This window comes from Lingula anatina, chromosome 1 (genome assembly GCF_051362555.1).
Source record: "Lingula anatina isolate TDL-2025a chromosome 1, LinAna3.0, whole genome shotgun sequence".
NCBI lineage: Eukaryota > Metazoa > Brachiopoda > Lingulata > Lingulida > Lingulidae > Lingula > Lingula anatina.
In genome coordinates, this window is record NC_141767.1 from 11,953,545 (window position 1) to 11,972,913 (window position 19,369).

Here is a 19,369-nt window from a genome sequence, read left to right on the forward strand (position 1 = left end):
GGCAAACCACAGTACAAAGACTCATTGTGGTAGCTGTGAAAGTGAGAATTTTACTAGAGGTGGGACGTCATGTGGTTATTTGGTCCAATAAAAAGTCGACCTTGATCTTGTCCGTAGATCTACCGCTGAGGATGAACGACAACGATGAGCAATGAGGAATGTGGGGCAAAATCTTCTGTTCGTGAGACACAATAATGTCGTTGTGATTGAGAAAGGGAAGATTGCACAATTTTTAAAAAGGCACGGCGGACTTTGCTATGTCGTGTAAGTTATTCGTGGAGTTTTTGTATAATTTAATTCTGTGATCAACAACACGTACTCTGAGCCTCAAACTCGAAGGTGGTGGGGGGGGGGGGGGGGTCGAAAAATTGTGAATTTTACAGATACTGTATTTTTTAAGTCATAATTTCCTAAAATAAGAGCATTCCTATTGAGTGGTTACAACAAATTTTCAAAGCACACTACCTTGTAGTTCTAATCTATGTATTAAAAGTACCACAAATGTTATAAAAATGATGTATCTGATAATTTTTGGTCATTGAAAAGATCGAGTCATTACCGTATGTTGTGACAGGATGGTAGCTGACAGTGGTGGAAATTTTCAAAGACCAAGAGATTCATTCTGTATCTGGGAGACTCACGGATTATCCGAGAGAGTTGACATGTATGCCTTCACACACACACACACACACACACACACTACCAGTTCATAACTAGTTTTCTTATATTCTGCAGTTAACCTAAGGACGAACTTAGTAATGGACGTGGAAGGCATCCCATTACCTGGAGCCAAGGGGTTAGTATTGAAGATGTTTTTGGTTATTTGAACAACAGTATGACTGTTTTATTCTGCCAGTTGATGCACAAAACCTTATAGGATAAAGATATGCAGGTACATTTACAGCCAGGTAACAGTCTGATAAAGATAAACTCACTATAAGCAGTATACTCAGTATAATCCTGCAGTTCCAACTTCCTAGAAGTAATTCGCAGTCCCATACTGTTGTAATAGCAGTGCCTGGGAGACAAAAGTGATGGCATTTATTACCTCTGGTGAGCTTGGCTAACCGGACAGCCTATGCAGTTGATGTGCCTTTGCCAAATAGGCCTTATTTTAGATTTGCTATTGTCTCAAACCATATTCAGAATGGATAAGGATTTTTGAAGCTTTGTGTTGTAGTTATGATTTCAAACATTAAGCTTAATGCCTATAATATAAATTACACATAGAAATTTAAATAGTTTTTTTATTGAGTACTTTCAAAAGTTTTATTACATCTTGAAATTACTTCTCAGGTCCATAGAAACCTCTGCTGTGGAAGAAATACCTTTACCCAAAAATACCAGTGCACCACAGGAATCCCACAAGCAAAAAACCAGGCCAATCAAACTGATACGTAAAAAGCTGGAGGAACTTCAACAGAAAAAGAATTCCACTTCAGTGTCCACATCAGTGGTACCAACAACCACTTCGGTTCCAACCCCGGCAGTAATGACAGAGATTTCACAGAAGCCTGCCCTCCCCATATCTGTTCATGTGAAAACTAAGTTGAATGAGGAGGCCAATACAAATGATGCAGAGGATAAAACGGAGAGCAGTAGATTGGAAAAATTGGAAAGAGAGAGACAAATGAAAGCAGAACAAGCCAAAGTTGTGGATGACTTATTCAAGGAGTTCCTGACTAAAAAAATGCTGGAGATAGAACAAGAGAAAACAAGAGACAGGGAAGGGAATAGGCAAATAGAGGAAGAGAGCAAAGATAAAAAGAAGAGTAAAAAGGGAAAACATAAACACAAAGATAAGAAAAAAGAAAGAGAATCATCAAGCGAGAAATATCAGACTAGCAAGCATGATGAGAAAGGAAAGAAAAGAAAGCACAGAGATAAAAGTGAAGATAGACCAGAAATTGACGGTCGTAGAGACAGTGGACGAAAGGAACATTACAGAAAAAGTAAAAAGAGTAAAGATTCACAAATGTCAGAAGATGATGAAAGAAACTTTTCCCATGAAGATAAAAGTAAAAAGAGCAGGACCAACGAGAATACAAAATCTGAAAGTGAATCTAGGAACTATGAGAAAGAAACAGTTCAGAGTAGAAAATCAGATGTTTTAGGGCTACATTTTTCTGAGGATGGGAAAAGGGCTCAAATAGATGACATTACTTGTACTGTTGGTCAAAACAATGACGAGCGTTTTGTACAAGTTACACAAGATGTTTCAAAAGGAAATGAAAACATTGATATAGATCCTATGGAGCCTGTTGAAGGAGAAGAAAATTTTGTCCCACCTAACAGAGAACCCAAACAGGAAGCAGAAGAAGATCAGCAGGAGACTAAGACAGAAATACTACCTCAAGAGCCCAAGAAAAAACTTGGTATTGCTTTAAAGATCTCAGACTCTAGTTCTGCCTTCATCAAGTCTGGAGAAAAATGGATGGACGAGGAAACGAGGAAAAATTGGGAAGAGGGTATGCCATTCCCACTCAGAATTATATATATGAAAAAGTAAACATGATGTTTATAAATTTTTAACTTCAATTTTACTTTTTTTTTTTTTTTTTTGTTATTTTGATTTGAACCAATTTCTTATCAAAAAATGAAATCATTGACTCTGTTGTATTTTTATTCCAGGTCAGCTGTCTGACTCTGAGAAGTCTGAAGAAAAATCATCCGATGATGATTTTGATTTTTTGTCAGATTCTCTTGGAGAAGCAGATTCAAACAATGACGGATCATTAGAAGAAGGAGAGATTGATACTGAGGGAGCAAAGTCAAAGAGCAAAAAGAAAAAGAAAAAACATAAGAAGAAAAAGAAGAAGAAAAACAAGAATAAGGAAAAAGGAAAAGAAGACAAGCCTTTATCTAGGTCTAGGTATGTTCTTTTTATTTTCAGCTGTGTTTGCAAGATAAGAATTTGTTTGAAAAATTTCGTTTCTCAAGATTCCTCATTTTATAAGTTATCTTTATTACTTCTGTACTTTTGCCTGACAAGTAGATGGTGTGTTCGGGATTAATTTTGAATGGTTTCAAATGGCAACATTACATTGCAAAATTATTGTTAGGACCTGTCAAAATATTGCGATACTAATAAGTATACTGCAAAATATGAAAGAGCCTATATGAACTTTATCTCACCCATTTCTCTTTGTAGATCAAGAACCCCTAAAAGAGGCCGGTCACCTAGATCCAAGTCACCCTCTGGTTTTGACAGAAAGTCTGGAGTTTGGAGGTCAAGATCCCGCAGCAGAGATAAGGAAAGGCTAAAGAGGTCAAGGTCAAATAGTAGAGACAGGTCAAGGTCAAAAAGGTCTAGATCACACAGCAGGGATAGAGACAGGTCAAAGAGAAGCAGAGATGATGGGAGGGGTCATAACACTGACAGGCGCCATAGGAGAAGCAGTGAAAGACAACACAAAGATGATGAGAAACTGAGGAGAGATGGTCGTGATTGGGAGAGACGTCATAGTCGAAGGTTAGTATATCAAAAACAAATGCACATGTCTCCTTGTGACTGAGAACTCAAAGCACACAATCCAAGCCAAAAAATTATTTACAAATTTCTGTTCAAACCCTAGTGTTTTAATACATGATATATCTAAAATTATTAATTTTTTTGTGTATGCTTGTATTTTCTATTACAGTTCCTTTTAGATAAGTCAAGATTATGATTTATTTTACATTGTAAAAGAAAAAAAAATGTGCACTTTATTTTGATTTCTTTGCTTTCAGATCAAGATCTTTATCCAGAGAAAGGCGCAGGCGCTCGCGAAGTCCAGATGACTTGCGACTGACCATTGATAAAGCCAGACTGAGACAAATTGCAATGTGAATACTTTTGATATTGTAAATAAGCATCAAAATGAATGTATCATTAAATAAAATTTTATTAGACAAAACTAGCTATTTAATGAGGAAGGAAGTAACTTAAGTAGATTTTTAAATTAAAAGGAAAACTTTGTCATTTATATATTAAAGCGTACCAGACTGCTTAGATTTTTGCTTGTTTACAGACAAAATGCCATGGCAAATGCAAAATCCGGACAAGGACCTCCTGTCTCTCTAAAGCCAGAAATGCTAGCTGAACTCAGAGCTGGAGGAAAGTCAGTTGAAGAACTAACAGGTAAGGGATTATTTATAGTGACATTAAAAATTTTTTTCTTTAAATTTATAAATCCATCTTTTTTTCTTTTTTGTTACAATAGATAATTATAAACATTGCACCAGATGACATGAACAAAAAGCCCTTCTTCAAAAGGGCTCCTTTTAAGATGGAATGTGATATGCAGTGTATAGTTTTCATCAAACATTTACTTATTTATATATAATAGACATGTGCAAGCGGTTGGCCAAAAAGGCAGAGGGAGGTGGAGAAGATTTATCCAGTGATGATGAAGTTAACAACAAACCCTACGAATCTGATGAGGGAGAAGATGGACCCTTCATCAACCACCCCTTTAAAGTGGCAAAAGCTCCTATTATGATGAATATTAAGGTTTGTTACTCTCTGTTATGTCGTAATCCACTTTGAAGGTTTTACTTTTTTATTTCTTGGTAGATAAAATATCTGCCTACCTTTTTCCATTGGGAATATGATCTGAAACTTGGCATGCCCTGCTTTCCACATGACAGTTTTAGAAAGTATGTCAGGTATGTTATTTAATACACAAGTTTGAACCAAAGTATCCTACATTCCAGAATGCCACCCAGCTCCCTGTGTTGACCCCTGCTGAGAAAGCTGCCCAGGGTTCTGCCCTTAGACTGACTTTTCCAGTGTCCAGTGGCAGCCATCACAGGGCCAAAGAGTCTGAGTGGGTCCCTGTAGAGAAAGAAGGCATAGATCCCAACACAGGGGGTGTCACCAGGACCATTGCTATGGCTAAACAAACAGAGAAAGTCTTTGAGGAAGTGAACAAGGTTAGTTTATGCTTTACATATTATATGATGAGCAGTTGTATCTATTGCCCTGGTAAACACTTTGAGAATATGTTACAGGAAGGTCCTCAAGTTGGTTTTGGTTGTTTTGAAAATTGCTTGAAACAATATTGACTTTTACAGGGTACATAATTTTTGTATTACAGTCAATAGATGTTGGTTCTATTGTAACTGAACGCCTGCGAGCTGTGAGAAAATTGCAGGACAATCCTCATGATGTGGAAGCTCTTGGGAAGATGTTTGAAGCCAATCAACAGGTAATGGTGGACATTTCTATTGCACAATGAACACAAATTGTTGCCTTACAATTTTTTGCAAGGAGTAATTTAGCAAACTCAAAAAATAAATCATGTACAAAAGATAATTTCATGTTATATATTATAATTGAAAATATTTGCCTATTTTTCATGAATTTTTTGGTAATTTCATGAAAACCTAGTTGTATGTCTAATTTAACACTAATTACTTGTGAAAAAATATGCATGATAACAGCATGATATTTAGCAGTAAATGTCTGGCTGTCAATTTTTAATTAGAATTAAAAAAACTTGTTGGTAAATTCCAGATGACACAGTGGGCCAATTCCAAGTACCTTCCAGGTGCGTTCACTGGCACAACAGGAGCTACAGTGCTCAGTCAGCAGGAGTTAACAGGTGATCCAAAAAAGCAGGCCTGGCTCAGGAAGGTATGGATATCTCCATTACTTAGTATTTGATGAGAATATATAAATATATACTATGCTTCTGGTGTGTGTTTATCAAAAAATATTACATCCCATTACCAGTGGCCATTATGCCATGAAATGCATATTTTGAGTTTTTTTTCTGCTGATTTCAAAATGGTTAAATCCAAAAAGGTTTATACTGAGGACTGTTTGTTTATTCAACTCTTTTTTGTGAGTTGTAAGGTTAAGACTGAGCTTTGTTGCAAGGTGAAAGGTTTTAGGGTTTGCATGTTTTAGTATAGGTTTGCATGAGTTATCTGTCAAAGTGAATTTTTTGGCAAACACACACTTGAAGTCATGAAGAGAAGCATTTCAGATGATGCAGTCCGTGTGAATGTAGTTCAAGTGATGAAGACAAGAAGACCTGACTTTCTTTCCTGTCCTGTTGTTGCATCTTGCCTACCTACAAGTGGTATGGTAGCAGTTGAGATGCAATGCTTATGAGAGTGTCTGATAAATGGGAGGCACTTGTTTCAGGACACATGCTAATTGTACCACCAGCGTTAGCGCTGGTACACATGGTTTCGGTCCCGTCCGGATCGTTCCGCCGGCTCCGCCGGCTCCGCCGGACGGCTACCGTTACCGCTTCTCCTCCTAGGCGGTAAGGCCCCCTGTACCCATCTCTTGGATTTAGGTCACCTATAATCTCAACTCGTTCCACGTAAAATTTGGGCTTTGTCGGTATTGGGGTCTGGGTGTGGCACTCATTGAAATGCACCCTTGTCCAAAAATGGCAAAATTAAATGCTAATTATCTACCCTACGGAAGGGGTTATGGGAAAAATTTCTACAGACGGCTTTCCAAAAGTCATATGTGTAGATTTCAAATATGCCCTTGGATTTGACCTTTGACCTTTACTTCAAGGTCAAACGGGCCAAAATTTTCAAAAAAATTAAATTTTTTACGAAAAAAAATTTTTTTGCCCTGTTATTCAGACACCACACAGACTTAACCAATAATATTATTGGAAAGTGTTACCCTTCAGGTCATCCTTCATCTCCGTGAATTTGGGGTCAATCAGTGCATTTTCACCGGAGTAGCGGCCATAAGATGGCGAAACTGAAAACTGTCTCTAATTCGGGAACCGTTAATGCTAGAGACCCATTCTTTTTTGCATTTTGTAGAGCATGTAAAGCCCAACACTGGAGGTGGTCTCCGTTTTTTTGTATTCCGTACGGTTTTCAAGTTATGCTGTATCAGAAAGTACATATTGGTGGTGAAAGCAAAATGTGCAGTACGGTAATGGATAATAAATTTTGAACTCTGGAAAAATAAAACATAAGGCTTGGCAAAGCAGACAACTTGTGGTCAAAAATGACATTATTTCATCAAATTTGAACTTCTGGAACTTCAGAGCACCTCCCATTTCAAGAATTTTGACCAAAATGACCTTTTCTTTATTTTAATTAATTTTTGCTGTAGGAAATTTATGGCACATTAAGGTAATTCCAAAATTATAACATTTAGTCCCTTATATCTCCAAAACTGGCAGAGATAGGTCCATAGTTACTATTGAAGTTGAATAGGAAGTCATATACTGGCAATCTTACTGTGACCTTGAAATTGACCTTTGACCTACTTTTCACCATGAACTGAACTTTGCAAATTTTGCTTCCCTTTTATCTCCAAAACTGGCAGAGATAGGTCCATAGTTACTATTGAAGTTGAATAGGAAGTCCTATACTGGCAATCTAAGTGTGACCTTGAAATTGACCTTTGACCTACTTTTTATCATGAACTGAACTCTGCTAATTTCTTTCTCTTTTATCTCCAAAACTGGCAGAGATAGGTCCATAGTTACTATTGAAGTTGAATAGGAAGTCATATACTGGCAATCTAAATGTGACCTTGAAATTGACCTTTGACCTACTTTTCACCATGAATTGAACTTTGCAAATTTTGCTTCCCTTTTATCTCCAAAACTGGCAGAGATAGGTCCATAGTTACTATTGAACTTGAATATGAAGTCATATACTGACAATCTAAATGTGACCTTGAAATTGACCTTTGACCTACTTTTCACCATGAACTGAACTTTGCAAATTTTGCTTCCCTTTTATCTCCAAAACTGGCAGAGATAAGTCCATAATTACTATTGAACTTGAATGGGAAGTCATATACTGGCAATCTTACTGTGACCTTGAAATTGACCTTTGACCTACTTTTCATCACATGAACTTTGCAAATTTTGCTTCCCTTTTATCTCCAAAACTGGCAGAGATAGGTCCATAGTTACTATTGAGGTTGAATAGGAAGTCATATACTGGCAATCTTACTGTGACCTTGAAATTGACCTTTGACCTACTTTTCACCATAAATTGAACTTTGCAAACTTTGCTTCCCTTTTATCTCCAAAACTGGCAGAGATAGGTCCATAGTTACTGTTGTATTGAATAGGAAGTCATACTGGCAATCTGAATGTGACCTTGAAATTGACCTTTGACCTACTTTTCACCATGAACTGAACTTTGCAAATTTTGCTTCCCTTTTATCTCCAAAACTGGCAGAGATAGGTCCATAGTTACTATTGAACTTGAATATGAAGTCATATACTGACAATCTAAATGTGACCTTGAAATTGACCTTTGACCTACTTTTCACCATGAACTGAACTTTGCAAATTTTGCTTCCCTTTTATCTCCAAAACTGGCAGAGATAGGTCCATAATTACTATTGAACTTGAATGGGAAGTCATATACTGGCAATCTTACTGTGACCTTGAACTTGACCTTTGACCTACTTTTCATCACATGAACTTTGCAAATTTTGCTTCCCTTTTATCTCCAAAACTGGCAGAGATAGGACCATAGTTACTATTGAGGTTGAATAGGAAGTCATATACTGGCAATCTTACTGTGACCTTGAAATTGACCTTTGACCTACTTTTCACCATGAACTGAACTTTGCAAATTTTGCTTCCCTTTTATCTCCAAAACTGGCAGAGATAGGTCTATAGTTACTGTTGTATTGAATAGGAAGTCATACTGGCAATCTGAATGTGACCTTGAAATTGACCTTTGACCTACTTTTCACCATGAACTGAACTTTGCAAATTTTGCTTCCCTTTTATCTCCAAATTTACGCTGTATCAAAAAGTACATATTGGTGGTGAAAGCAAAATGTGCAGTACGGTAATGGATAATTAATTTTGAACTCCAGATAAATAAAACATAAGGCTTGGCAAAGCAGGCAACTTGTGGTCAAAAATGACATTATTTCATCAAATTAGAACATCTGGAACTTCAGAGCACCTCCCATTTCAAGAATTTTGACCAAAATGACCTTTTCTTTATTTTAATTAATTTTTTCTGTAGGAAATTTATGGCACATTATGGTAACTGCAAAATTATAACATTTAGTCCCTTATATCTCCAAAACTGGCAGAGATAGGTCCATAGTTACTATTGAAGTTGAATAGAAAGTCATATACTGACCATTTTTATGTACAGACACAGATGTGTCTGTACATATTGCCATCACCTGCGTCTGTCGTCGCCGCCGTCGCCGATGCCGATGCCGGCGCCGTGCACTTTCCTTGTTAACACGATAAGTGGAGGGCAGTTTTACTTTTTGGCTTTATATTTACAGAGCTAATGAGTATTCATAAAACGCAGGTCAAGTTCGAAAATCAGCATGATCGGGCCATTATTGTAGAAGTTATGCTGTTTTTTCACTTTTCAGCATATATGCAACCCTGTTAACACATTTTAAGGAAAACCGATAGGCCTGTTGTCATGAAACTCACAGGAGTAATCAATCTTACTAAAACGCAGGTCAAGTTCGAAAATTGGCATGATCGGGCCACTATTTTAGTAGTTATGCTGTTTTTTCACATTTTAGCATATATGCAACACTGTAAACACAATATAAGAAAAACAGATAGACCAATTGTCATTAAACTCACAGGAGTGGTCAATCTTACTTAAATGCAGGTTGAGTTTGAAAAGTAGTATAATCGGGCCATTGTTTTAGAAGTCATGCTGTTTTTTCACATTTCCTCAAATTCAATTCTTAGGCATGTTAACAGTCTTACTATTTCATTAATAAGACACATAAAAGTGTTTGTTTGACATTTCCTGCATCTTTACAACATTGTTAGTTGATTATGTAGAAATAATGTTTAACTTGTTATCGTGTATTGTGTAATAAAGTGTCAAAAATGGAAATAAACTCATATCAGTCAAATTCAATCATTTACTATGTTCAGAATGTCAGAATGGAGGAAATTGGACATTTGACACAGTTCTATTGATAATTGTCCCATCTCATCAATTTTCTTAGTTGATCATATAAAAATGGCAGTAAACTGTTTATTTCATCTTATATTAAAAAAGTGTTAAAAATGGAAATAAACCCATTTCAGCACAGTGCTGTCTAGTTTACATTTTGGCATATTCAAGGTGTCACTTTGAAGTTCCATGGGCATGAAGACCTTTGCTAGTCACATTTTCTGAATATACATGATATTATTAAAAATTGATGATCATTATGCTGTTAAACATTATGTAATATTGCATCAAAATTTGAAAATAAACCTATTTTGGGCACTGCTCCCATGATGACCATTTAAGGAAAACCATGTCATTTACTGTTCTCAAACTTACAGAAAGAAACATGGGACTTAAATACAGCTTCAGTAGGCAATGCAATCTGTTTGGTAATTCTTTCTGCCGGTTAAACAGTTTTTTTGTGAAAGTTTAATTTTTCACATATTGGCATTTTCAAGGTGTGACTTTGAAGTTCCACGGGCTTGAAGACCCATGCTAGACATATTTTCTGAAAATCCATGATACCTTTATTTTATTATTAAAAATTGATTGTCATTATGCTGTTAACCATTATGTAATATTGCATCAGAATAGAAGAACACACAATTTTGGGTGCTGCTGCCATGAAAACCATTATGGGAAAACCATGTTACTTATGATTTTCAAACTTTCAAAAAAGAAATACAGGACTAAAATGCAGCCTGAGTTGGAAAAGCAGTCTAATTGACTTCTTTTTCTGGAAGTTATACATTTTCAGAGTGTGAACTTGAACTCCTATGGGGCTGAAGCCTTATGCTTGTTACACATTTTACTTACATTGGAATTACCTGTTGAGCATAATTAAAATTTGATGTTGAATTTGCAGTTTAGCATAATGTACTTTTGCATCAGAATTGACTGTACCCTATTTTGTTTTTTTTTTCTTCTTTTTGTCTGTACATTTGACAGCTTTGCTGCCTTGTTAATTATATTTTTTTGTATATTTTGAGAACTCCTGTTGATTGCATTTTATAGAGCTTGTCAAGCACAAGACTGGTGATGGTGTCCCTTTTTGGAGGGGGGGGGTCCATACGAATGCGCTTACTCCAGCTGGTGGTACAATATCCGGAGGCGGTATCGCCTCTCTGATCCTCTAGTTATGTTTTAACTAAGGGTGATAAGCAAAAGGCTGCTGAGTTTTTTTCAGGGGGCATCTTAGCATGGGAAATGAAATATATTCCCTTGCTAAGACACCACTAATCTGGAATCCTGTGATGGGAAATTCGCTTTCCCATGGCAGGATTCCACATTGGTGAGCTACAACAACAATTCTCCAGTGGTGGGATTCTTCACAAATTGCAAAGATATTTTGAACAGTATTTGAGCTGAGGTCTAAATAAATGGGTCCGAAAATAGATCTGCTCTTGTTGAGAGTATGCTTTTGGTTTTGTAATGAATTTGAAATATATGAAAATCATCAGTGTGTTCGTACATATCCATGTAGTCCCACTGCTGTGATCATTATCAGTGAATTGACTTTGGTTTCAAAGATGCCAAGAAGGACATAACTTAAAAGAATTATTGCACGAACTAATTGCGTACACTGATTCTAAAACCCGTTTAAGTTTCATTTTAGAAAGAAGACATAAAATATGTTAGAAAACAATGAGTTCATACCTTCAACTTGGTGATCTTGTTTTATGTGGCCAGATTCAGTTTCACCAGAAAATGGTCTTGCACTGTTTCCACATGTATTTGGCTCAAACATTTTACAGCCAGTTATATGTGAAATGAGTGCATTGAAAGCTTGTTGTAGGATCACTTGTTACCTGCCAGCTATACAGACACAACTGTTTGTGCCAGTGTAATCTTACATATGCTCACGACCTGGGAGACCTAAGACTACTGTTTTGCTACTTCCTGTCAAGTGTGGGTAAGTTCTCATTACAGAAACCATCCAATAGGAAACAGCACTTTGAAACATTTTATCAAGGTTCTGACTTCTCGGTGTTTCTGTGATGAGAGTCGTGACTGAGGTGATTTAGTTAACAAAATGCTGAAAATGACCCTGAAATTTTCTTGATTGTATGACAAAAGGACAGTTTTGAAAATCAAATTACCCAAAAGTAGTATTTTGGTTAAAAGTTATCTTTATGTGGAATAACAGCTTTGTAAAAGATTCTAATCAGTACTAAAATTTGTCTTATTGCCAGATCTTTGTATTCTGCCTAAAGCGTATTTTTTTAATAAACATAGCATGATATTTTGTTGTTTTTTTTTTTTTTTTTCAGTTGTGCTGTTAACAAAAATTACATTTGTAAATTGTTTAATTTGACACAACTATTCAAGAGATTGTATTTTAAATGTTCCACCATATTCAACATCCAGTCCTTTCCTTTCACACTACACATTAAAACATGTCATATTACAAGTATTATGTTTTTGTAAATGTTAAGAGTTGTTACAATTTATTCTTTGTAAAGTACAGATGTCATTAATCTAATGCATAATGAAAAAATGAACACCTATAAAAAAGACAAGAAGAAAACATTTAACCTGGCATTGATTTAATGTGTATATTGTAGAACCAGCTGGTGAATGCCCTTCCACTACAGGGTGGGGTAGGGATGCTATTACTACGGAAGATGGGCTGGAAGCCTGGAGAGGGCCTAGGGAAGAATAATGAAGGTCCCAGTGAACCTCTTATGTTGGACGTCAAAATGGACAGAAAAGGTAAGCTTATAATCATCTAATATTTTGTGTATTGCAGCATAAAGAAGTGGTCTGTATTGTGGATATATATACTTAAAGGTACCATAATTTATGTTATATATGCTCTTTTGTCCATGTAATATCATGTGGCAATCCTGGAGAATTACAAGCCCCTTGGAACTAGTGGAAATTTTAACAATGATATCTATTAGTAGCTATTTTGTTTAGTCCAAAAAGGACTCCAACAAAAGCCTTAGTATGCAGTTCATTTGTTGTAGCAGTGAATAGAATGGTATTAATTTAGAGCATAAAATTCAGACTGCTTACAGTTTCACATATGAACTATTTCAGGATTGTATGGAGAAGGAGAAGGACCCAAGAAAGCACCTGTGGCAAAAATGCCAAAAGATTTATCTGGTAAGTTAAAAAAAAAAACATTTTGTCTAAACAGTGGAAAAGTTTGTTTGTTTGTTTGTTTGTTTTTGTTTTTTTTTTTCAAATTTAAATTGTTGATAAATACATAGAAATAATATATATAAATATAATTTGATTCAACTCACTTTAATAAGGATTTCTAAATGAGGGAGCAAATGTATTTCTTGATGCTGACACTTCCTTTGTGACTTAAATAATATTGCTGTATTTTGATGTCTAGGTAAACATCCTGTGTCTGCACTGGTTGAACTGTGTAATAAAAGAAGATGGGGATCACCAAACTTTCAGCTCGTTTTTGAAGAAGGACCATCTCACAAAAAGAATTTCCTGTTCAAAGTATGAAACAATTTACCACTTTCTGTTTTAATAAATGTACCGAATAACAATATTCAAACGTTTTATTCAATAGTTAGGAATTTGGGTAAAAAATGCAATAGAAATTTATATTATTCCAATGAGAAAGCTTCTGTATTTTTTAAACAATATAAGATGAAGTAATTTATAGCTAGTATTTAAATGGGAATTTTTTTTTACTGCAGGTGAAAGTTAATAACACAGAGTACCAGCCATCAGTGGCATGTAACAATAAGAAAGCAGCCAAAGCTATGGCTGCCACAGTATGTCTGCAAGCCATGGGTCTGGTGCCAAGGGACAGTGCCACATAGAACAATTTCTCAGAACTCAATTTACATATGTAATATACAAGATAATAGCAAAGTTTTCAATGGTCTATATGGCAAGGCAGTAACAAAGGACATTTTACCTATTCTTTTGCCATAATGTCAGATATATGAATGTTCTAAGAACCAGCATACCACCTGATCAGAACTGTTTGTTCAGTGCATCAGAGACACTCAATTTTATTGAATATTTTTTTTGTCATTCTTCAGAGTCACTTAAAATATATTTTAGAAAACATTCATGTCAGTCTTATTTTTTCAAATGGGTTTTATACAAAAACAATACAACAGAAGTTATAGTGTTAATACTAAAAATATAAAAACTATCATTGAAAACTTAAAAAGGTCTTCAAATCTTAATTGATTCTCACTTTTTTTTCATACTTCAGGTCTATTAAATATATTAATTTGAAAAAAAATGTTTGTGTAAGAAGAGTGGCACTTCAAAATTTTTGGTACATTTATCTACACCTTTTTATCATTTTCTTCCATTTCTGGCAATTCCTATTCATCAAAATAAAATGTTAACAAAAAGAAAAACATGACACACTTGAAAAATAGATTGGTTATGAGTTTCATATAAATTTGAACATAATCACAACAAAATAAAATTGAGAGCATTTCTTTATGTATTAAATTATCTACATGAATTTACAAGTTTAAAATCGTTTATAACAGTATATTATTCACAATATGTTAAATAATTTTTATCATTAATAAAAGAGCCTGGTAAACATTCAATTATTAAAAATGGAGTAAAACCACAGATTTTCAAATGAAGGAACAGTTCAAGGTGTACCATGAATTCAAGTCATTGTCCAGGAATACAATAACCCATCACAAGCTATTTCTCGAATTGCCTGTTTTTCTATGTTTTTTCCATCCTTGATATAGTGTTCAACATCCAATGGATCAACAACGGTATCCAAACTACCAGATTTTTTGACAGTCATAATGCCATTGAAAGGCACCGTTGGCTCATGTACATGACAGACAGCAGAAAATTGCTGTTCCTGTGAGCTTTCAAAGAGTCTGCACAGTTTGAATAGTGTGTGAGGGAGGATGGGACCAACTACCTCCACCATGAAAACTGTGTTGGTGCTGCCATCTGTGGCCTGTTGTCGAACTTTTCCTTGATGAACCTGATGGGGGAGAAAAGCAATTGCCCGTAAGCTTATCATGGTAAAGATTGCAATGGAAATGAACAAGACAGTGTAATTTACCACAAATAATCCATCTTTTAAGTCAAAAAGAATTAACATTTTTTGTTCTGTCAATAAAATGACATACTGAATTTTACTTTGGAGGTAAGAAATTTCTTATCAAAATATGAAATTTAATAACAAATCTGTTATTTTAATATATATATATAAAAAAAAACAAACTTACTTTCAAACTCTTCAAAGTAGCTCCCTTAAAAGCAACAGGGGACAGGATGGTGGGCGGAATCCCAGTCTGAGCACCAGTATTGGCTATACAGCTTTTGCAGTTCAACAGGAAGTTATACAGAGCCTGCACTTCATTGCCTTCCACATATACCGTAGACTCTGGTCTGTTGTCAATGGCACGGAAACCTTCACGCTGACTGAGACAAGTTAAGGTCTACCAACAATGTGACTCAAATGAAATTAATATAGCTAATTTCTTGACGCTCATAATACATAAAAATCTTAATGAAGAGCAATTTAAGATCTTCTTCATAAACTTATGTTTCATGATTCAATACTAAAATAAAAGATACAGTTTGACTTTTGTAGCCTCCAGTTCGGGAAACTTGGTTTTATCCACACCTAGACTCTCAAGCCATGTTTGTGCACCCCCGTCTGTGTCCTCTATATCTTCTTCTACGTGATCTTCTGCTGCATCATCTTCTGGTGCTAGTGGACTTCTACTGGCACTTTCATCAGTAGCAGATACTTTGTCCTTTTGTTCACCTTCAGCGTTTGCCTGAGAATTGGGTATTTGGTTACTGCTGCTTTGTCTAGCTGGTCTAAGGGGCAAGGTGAATTCTATTCCTAAAAAATCCCAATAATACATTAGTAATGTATAATACTTCTTTGAACCTCAAACTAAATGGATTACAATAATCAACAAGTTAGACCCCATTTCCAGAGATGAGATCCATCTACTGTAGATCGACCTAACTCCCTGGGGGTTCACGCTAAATAGCTGTCAGCCGGGTGGACACGAAAGTTAATTACCCCCTTACAGCTTGTAGTAGGCGGGACGGACATTTAAACCGGATTATCTGACAGTAATCTAGTGAGACTCCCCGCGGGGATAGATCGATCTAAAAGCTCTGGGAATACAGCCTTAAAATGTTCATTAAGACCATTTTGATGAACACTTTGCTTTACATTGTACGTATATTGTATTGTATTTATATTGTGTTGTGCGTCAACTGCATAAATAAACCCATACACACCATAAAGATTTATCATGATAGAAAGCCTTACCTTCAGCTTGCATTGCCTCCCTTAAACCTCGAGTAGAGGGTGTGAGAATAGCGTCCATGTCAGTGCTGCCACCTATCCCTGCTGCACGAAACAGCACACTGAACTGATGTGTACATACGTAGAAATAGGGACACAAATTTGCCCTGACAAGCTGAAACACTGAAGTGAAGCTTTCAATCCTAAAACGCAAATAATATCATGAGTAATATTCCTGTCAAAAAAAAAAAAAAAAAAAAAAAAAAAAGCATTTATCTATCTATAAAACTTATAGAGCAAGGATATTTTCTAAATATTTTCACTTACCAATCTGCCAACAAATGTTTTCTGATATCTTCATCAACAGTAAGAGTATTAGGATTACTGAAATGACAAAAGAGACTGCTTTTATGTACTTTTTTGCATTTTAAAAATATCAAGACAGTTAACATCCATCATTAAGGTTATAGTACATCAACTGTTGGAAATTACAATTATATGTACTTGCACTTCTATTAAAATCATTGAATATACTTGTTTTAGGCCAAGTGCTGTTATTGCACTTAAAAACAGTCATGAGAAAAGAAAAGAAACCAACTCCAAATGGATTTACAAGCACCCCTCAAACATAACTTGGTGCTGATGATAAAAAGGCACTGACTGCAATTCACATCTTAAGGGAGAAATCAATCACACTGAATATAATATAGTTGTCTTGGTCAGAGTCAGAATAAACAACATTCTTGTATTTCACAAAGAAGTCATTTATCCACCTTATTTTGACATCTCCTGTTATCCTTGGAAACATCCTGAGCCAAGGAATGTTAGGGTGGATCCAGTACATGCACGCCTCCTGGAACCGGAGCCCTGACAACGTGCTGTCCTGCAAAAGTACATGGCATCAAAACACCAACTCAATTTACCTTGAGAATGAAAAGTACGAATTTAAAATAAGAGTCTAAAAAAAATTACATACATCCAACCCTAGCATATGGTTCTTGGTGTGATCAGTATCGGCATCAAAATTAATTTGAATAGCATCTGTAGTAATTTATCCTTGTAAAATATCTACAGCAACATTAATAGCACATCTATATGGTTTATTCAACAAATGGTCCATCCCACAGAGGTTTTATTTTTCTAAACATTTTTCTTGCTCAGTAATAGCCACTCGAGATCTAACCTTAGCATGTTACTAGGGTAGCTTTAGACACAATTCTTATACAGTGTGGTGGCACTTCTCTTCTAAATTTTTCATATGAATGGATGAGGTGAAAAGTTTTCAGGAAGAGAGTTGTCATGGAGTGACAAATTCTTTGAAATGATCTCAGCCCCTGCACTCACTCACAAGGCTTTGATGTTTAGAGTTTCAGAGGTTATCAATTTTACATGTCTCACCTTCAGTGCTGACCCCTTATGAGGGTTACAACAAGTAAAGTTGACAATCCCACTGGCTTCCTCATTGCCCTTTAAAGCTCCACACCAGGCAAATGACTTAGGGGATGTAAACCTCATTTTAAGGCGTAAACTCCAATCACAGGGTAAGCTTTTTTCTCTTTGCTGCGTTTCATCTGGTTTAACAGGTACCTGAAATATGAAAACCAAGTTCAAACAACTTTAAACTGGAACAATTAACTTACTTGTAAAACACAATAAATGTTTTTAAATTACTGGATTCAATAAAGAGGGTAGTTCTTTTTGTGCGTTACATTTTCTACTGAAACAGCCTATACTGACAAATTGCATGCTCTCTTGTAATTTTTTTCTTCCAAAGTTACAGGTTTAATAGAAATGAAAAAAAAACATAAGTCTCAATCACACACACACACACACACACACACACACACACACACACACACACACACACACACACACACACACACACACACACACACACACACACACACACACACACACACTAAACTGACCTGAGGAAAGGAGTTTATTCTCAAATTTGAACTTTTGGGCCCATCATTCCTTTGTAGAAGTGACTCTGTTGTGGTTTTTAAAGCATGGTCAATTCCATCAGTTTCTGAGATCTTAATGAAAACCACAAAGGAAAAATATTACTGAAGAAGGCAATACTAATTTTCTTGCTCTGGGAAAAAAATTATCTATTTATAACCTAATGCAAATTAATAATATTTCACAAATAAAGTGTACACTCAAACTATCTGACACAAAGGTCCAATATTCATATACTCATCATTTTAAAAATAATCCTTTTGTTAAAAACTGTATATTACATTTAACATTTCATATTTCAAGATATTTCAACACGTTTACCTGATCTTGATCAAGTACTGAAAACAACCTGGCATCTATCACAGGTTCAGTAGACCTCATGTCACTATCAGGTGCATTGAGCCTTTTATTACTAACTGAGTCTGTGCAGCTAAATGGATTTCTCCTTTTCAAATTTTTTGTGTCATTTTTCAATGAAAGATTCTGAAAAAAAAAAGAAACAGCATTAACTTTTTACTCACTGTTTTTACATTGTGTACTGTGTAGTTGACAGAGTGCTTAAACGAATGAGAGCATTTTATTTTTAAAGTATGAGATTAACAACTTGTAAGCAATTACAGTCTTACTTGGACATTGTGTGGTTTGAGAACCACCAGTTGGGATTCTAGTCCAGCAGTCTTCGCTTTCTTCCGTTTCCTCATCTTCATCACCTCTGCTGGATTTTTCCACTTAGGTGGTGACCCATCTGTGCTGGTTTCAGAGTTGGTAGTTTCTAGGGCCATATCCATTAGCAAATAAAATCGTTTATCCACTTGATGTTGATTTTACCAGTGTAGATCTAAAACCTAATATTGTACAAAAATTATACCCGTTTTGAACCAATCTGAATATTTCTGAACCACCTACATTTGTACCGAGTACTTATCAAAAAGAAGATATAACTACAGCATAAGACCATTCTCTGCTCCATGCCGCAGACGTTCAAGCACTGATGCACTTAACTTCCCCAAATTTTCAACTCAACACCGCATTTTCAGCTTCAAGAAAGTGCTTTACTAAAATAGTCGATAAATTTGACTTACCGAACTCCCGCGGGTAATGTCTTCATATAACTCTCGCTTAACTTGGTCTCGATTTAGATAAATTCATGATCTATTGCTCCAAATACAGTAATTTAATCAATCGAAAACGAGGTTTTATCGTGGAGAATATGGCGTCAATATTTATACCGCCTTATACTAA

The 19,369-nt window shown here is 35.6% G+C and overlaps 2 protein-coding genes across 3 annotated transcripts; one reads left to right on the forward strand and one right to left on the reverse strand.

Moving 5' to 3' along the window:
* The first annotated feature begins 93 nt into the window (after positions 1-93).
* LOC106181822 (uncharacterized) lies at positions 94-13,970 on the forward strand. Of its 2 annotated transcripts, XM_024074216.2 has the most exons (15): positions 95-264; positions 736-796; positions 1,297-2,468; positions 2,632-2,872; positions 3,152-3,472; positions 3,730-3,825; positions 4,011-4,120; positions 4,329-4,492; positions 4,696-4,914; positions 5,079-5,189; positions 5,498-5,617; positions 12,489-12,636; positions 12,967-13,032; positions 13,271-13,386; positions 13,590-13,970. In XM_024074216.2, exons 1-15 carry the CDS (start codon positions 258-260, stop codon positions 13,713-13,715), a joined length of 3,078 nt encoding a protein of 1,025 aa, XP_023929984.2. In that variant the 5' UTR covers positions 95-257; the 3' UTR covers positions 13,716-13,970. The 2 variants fall into 2 exon arrangements, with proteins under 2 accessions (XP_023929986.2, XP_023929984.2); XM_024074218.2 differs by lacking the exons at positions 12,967-13,032; positions 13,271-13,386; positions 13,590-13,970 and adding an exon at positions 11,720-11,836 and having other exon boundaries at positions 94-264.
* A 371-nt stretch (positions 13,971-14,341) lies between these two features.
* On the reverse strand, positions 14,342-19,362 carry LOC106181824 (protein downstream neighbor of son homolog). Its single transcript, XM_013566324.3, has 11 exons — positions 19,210-19,362; positions 18,754-18,972; positions 18,449-18,610; positions 18,091-18,201; positions 17,561-17,749; positions 16,936-17,045; positions 16,490-16,546; positions 16,187-16,365; positions 15,472-15,745; positions 15,120-15,315; positions 14,342-14,872 (listed from the first exon to the last, which is right to left on the reverse strand). Exons 2-11 carry the CDS (start codon positions 18,913-18,915, stop codon positions 14,537-14,539), a joined length of 1,776 nt encoding a protein of 591 aa, XP_013421778.2. The 5' UTR covers positions 18,916-18,972; positions 19,210-19,362; the 3' UTR covers positions 14,342-14,536.
* Positions 19,363-19,369: the final 7 nt, after the last annotated feature.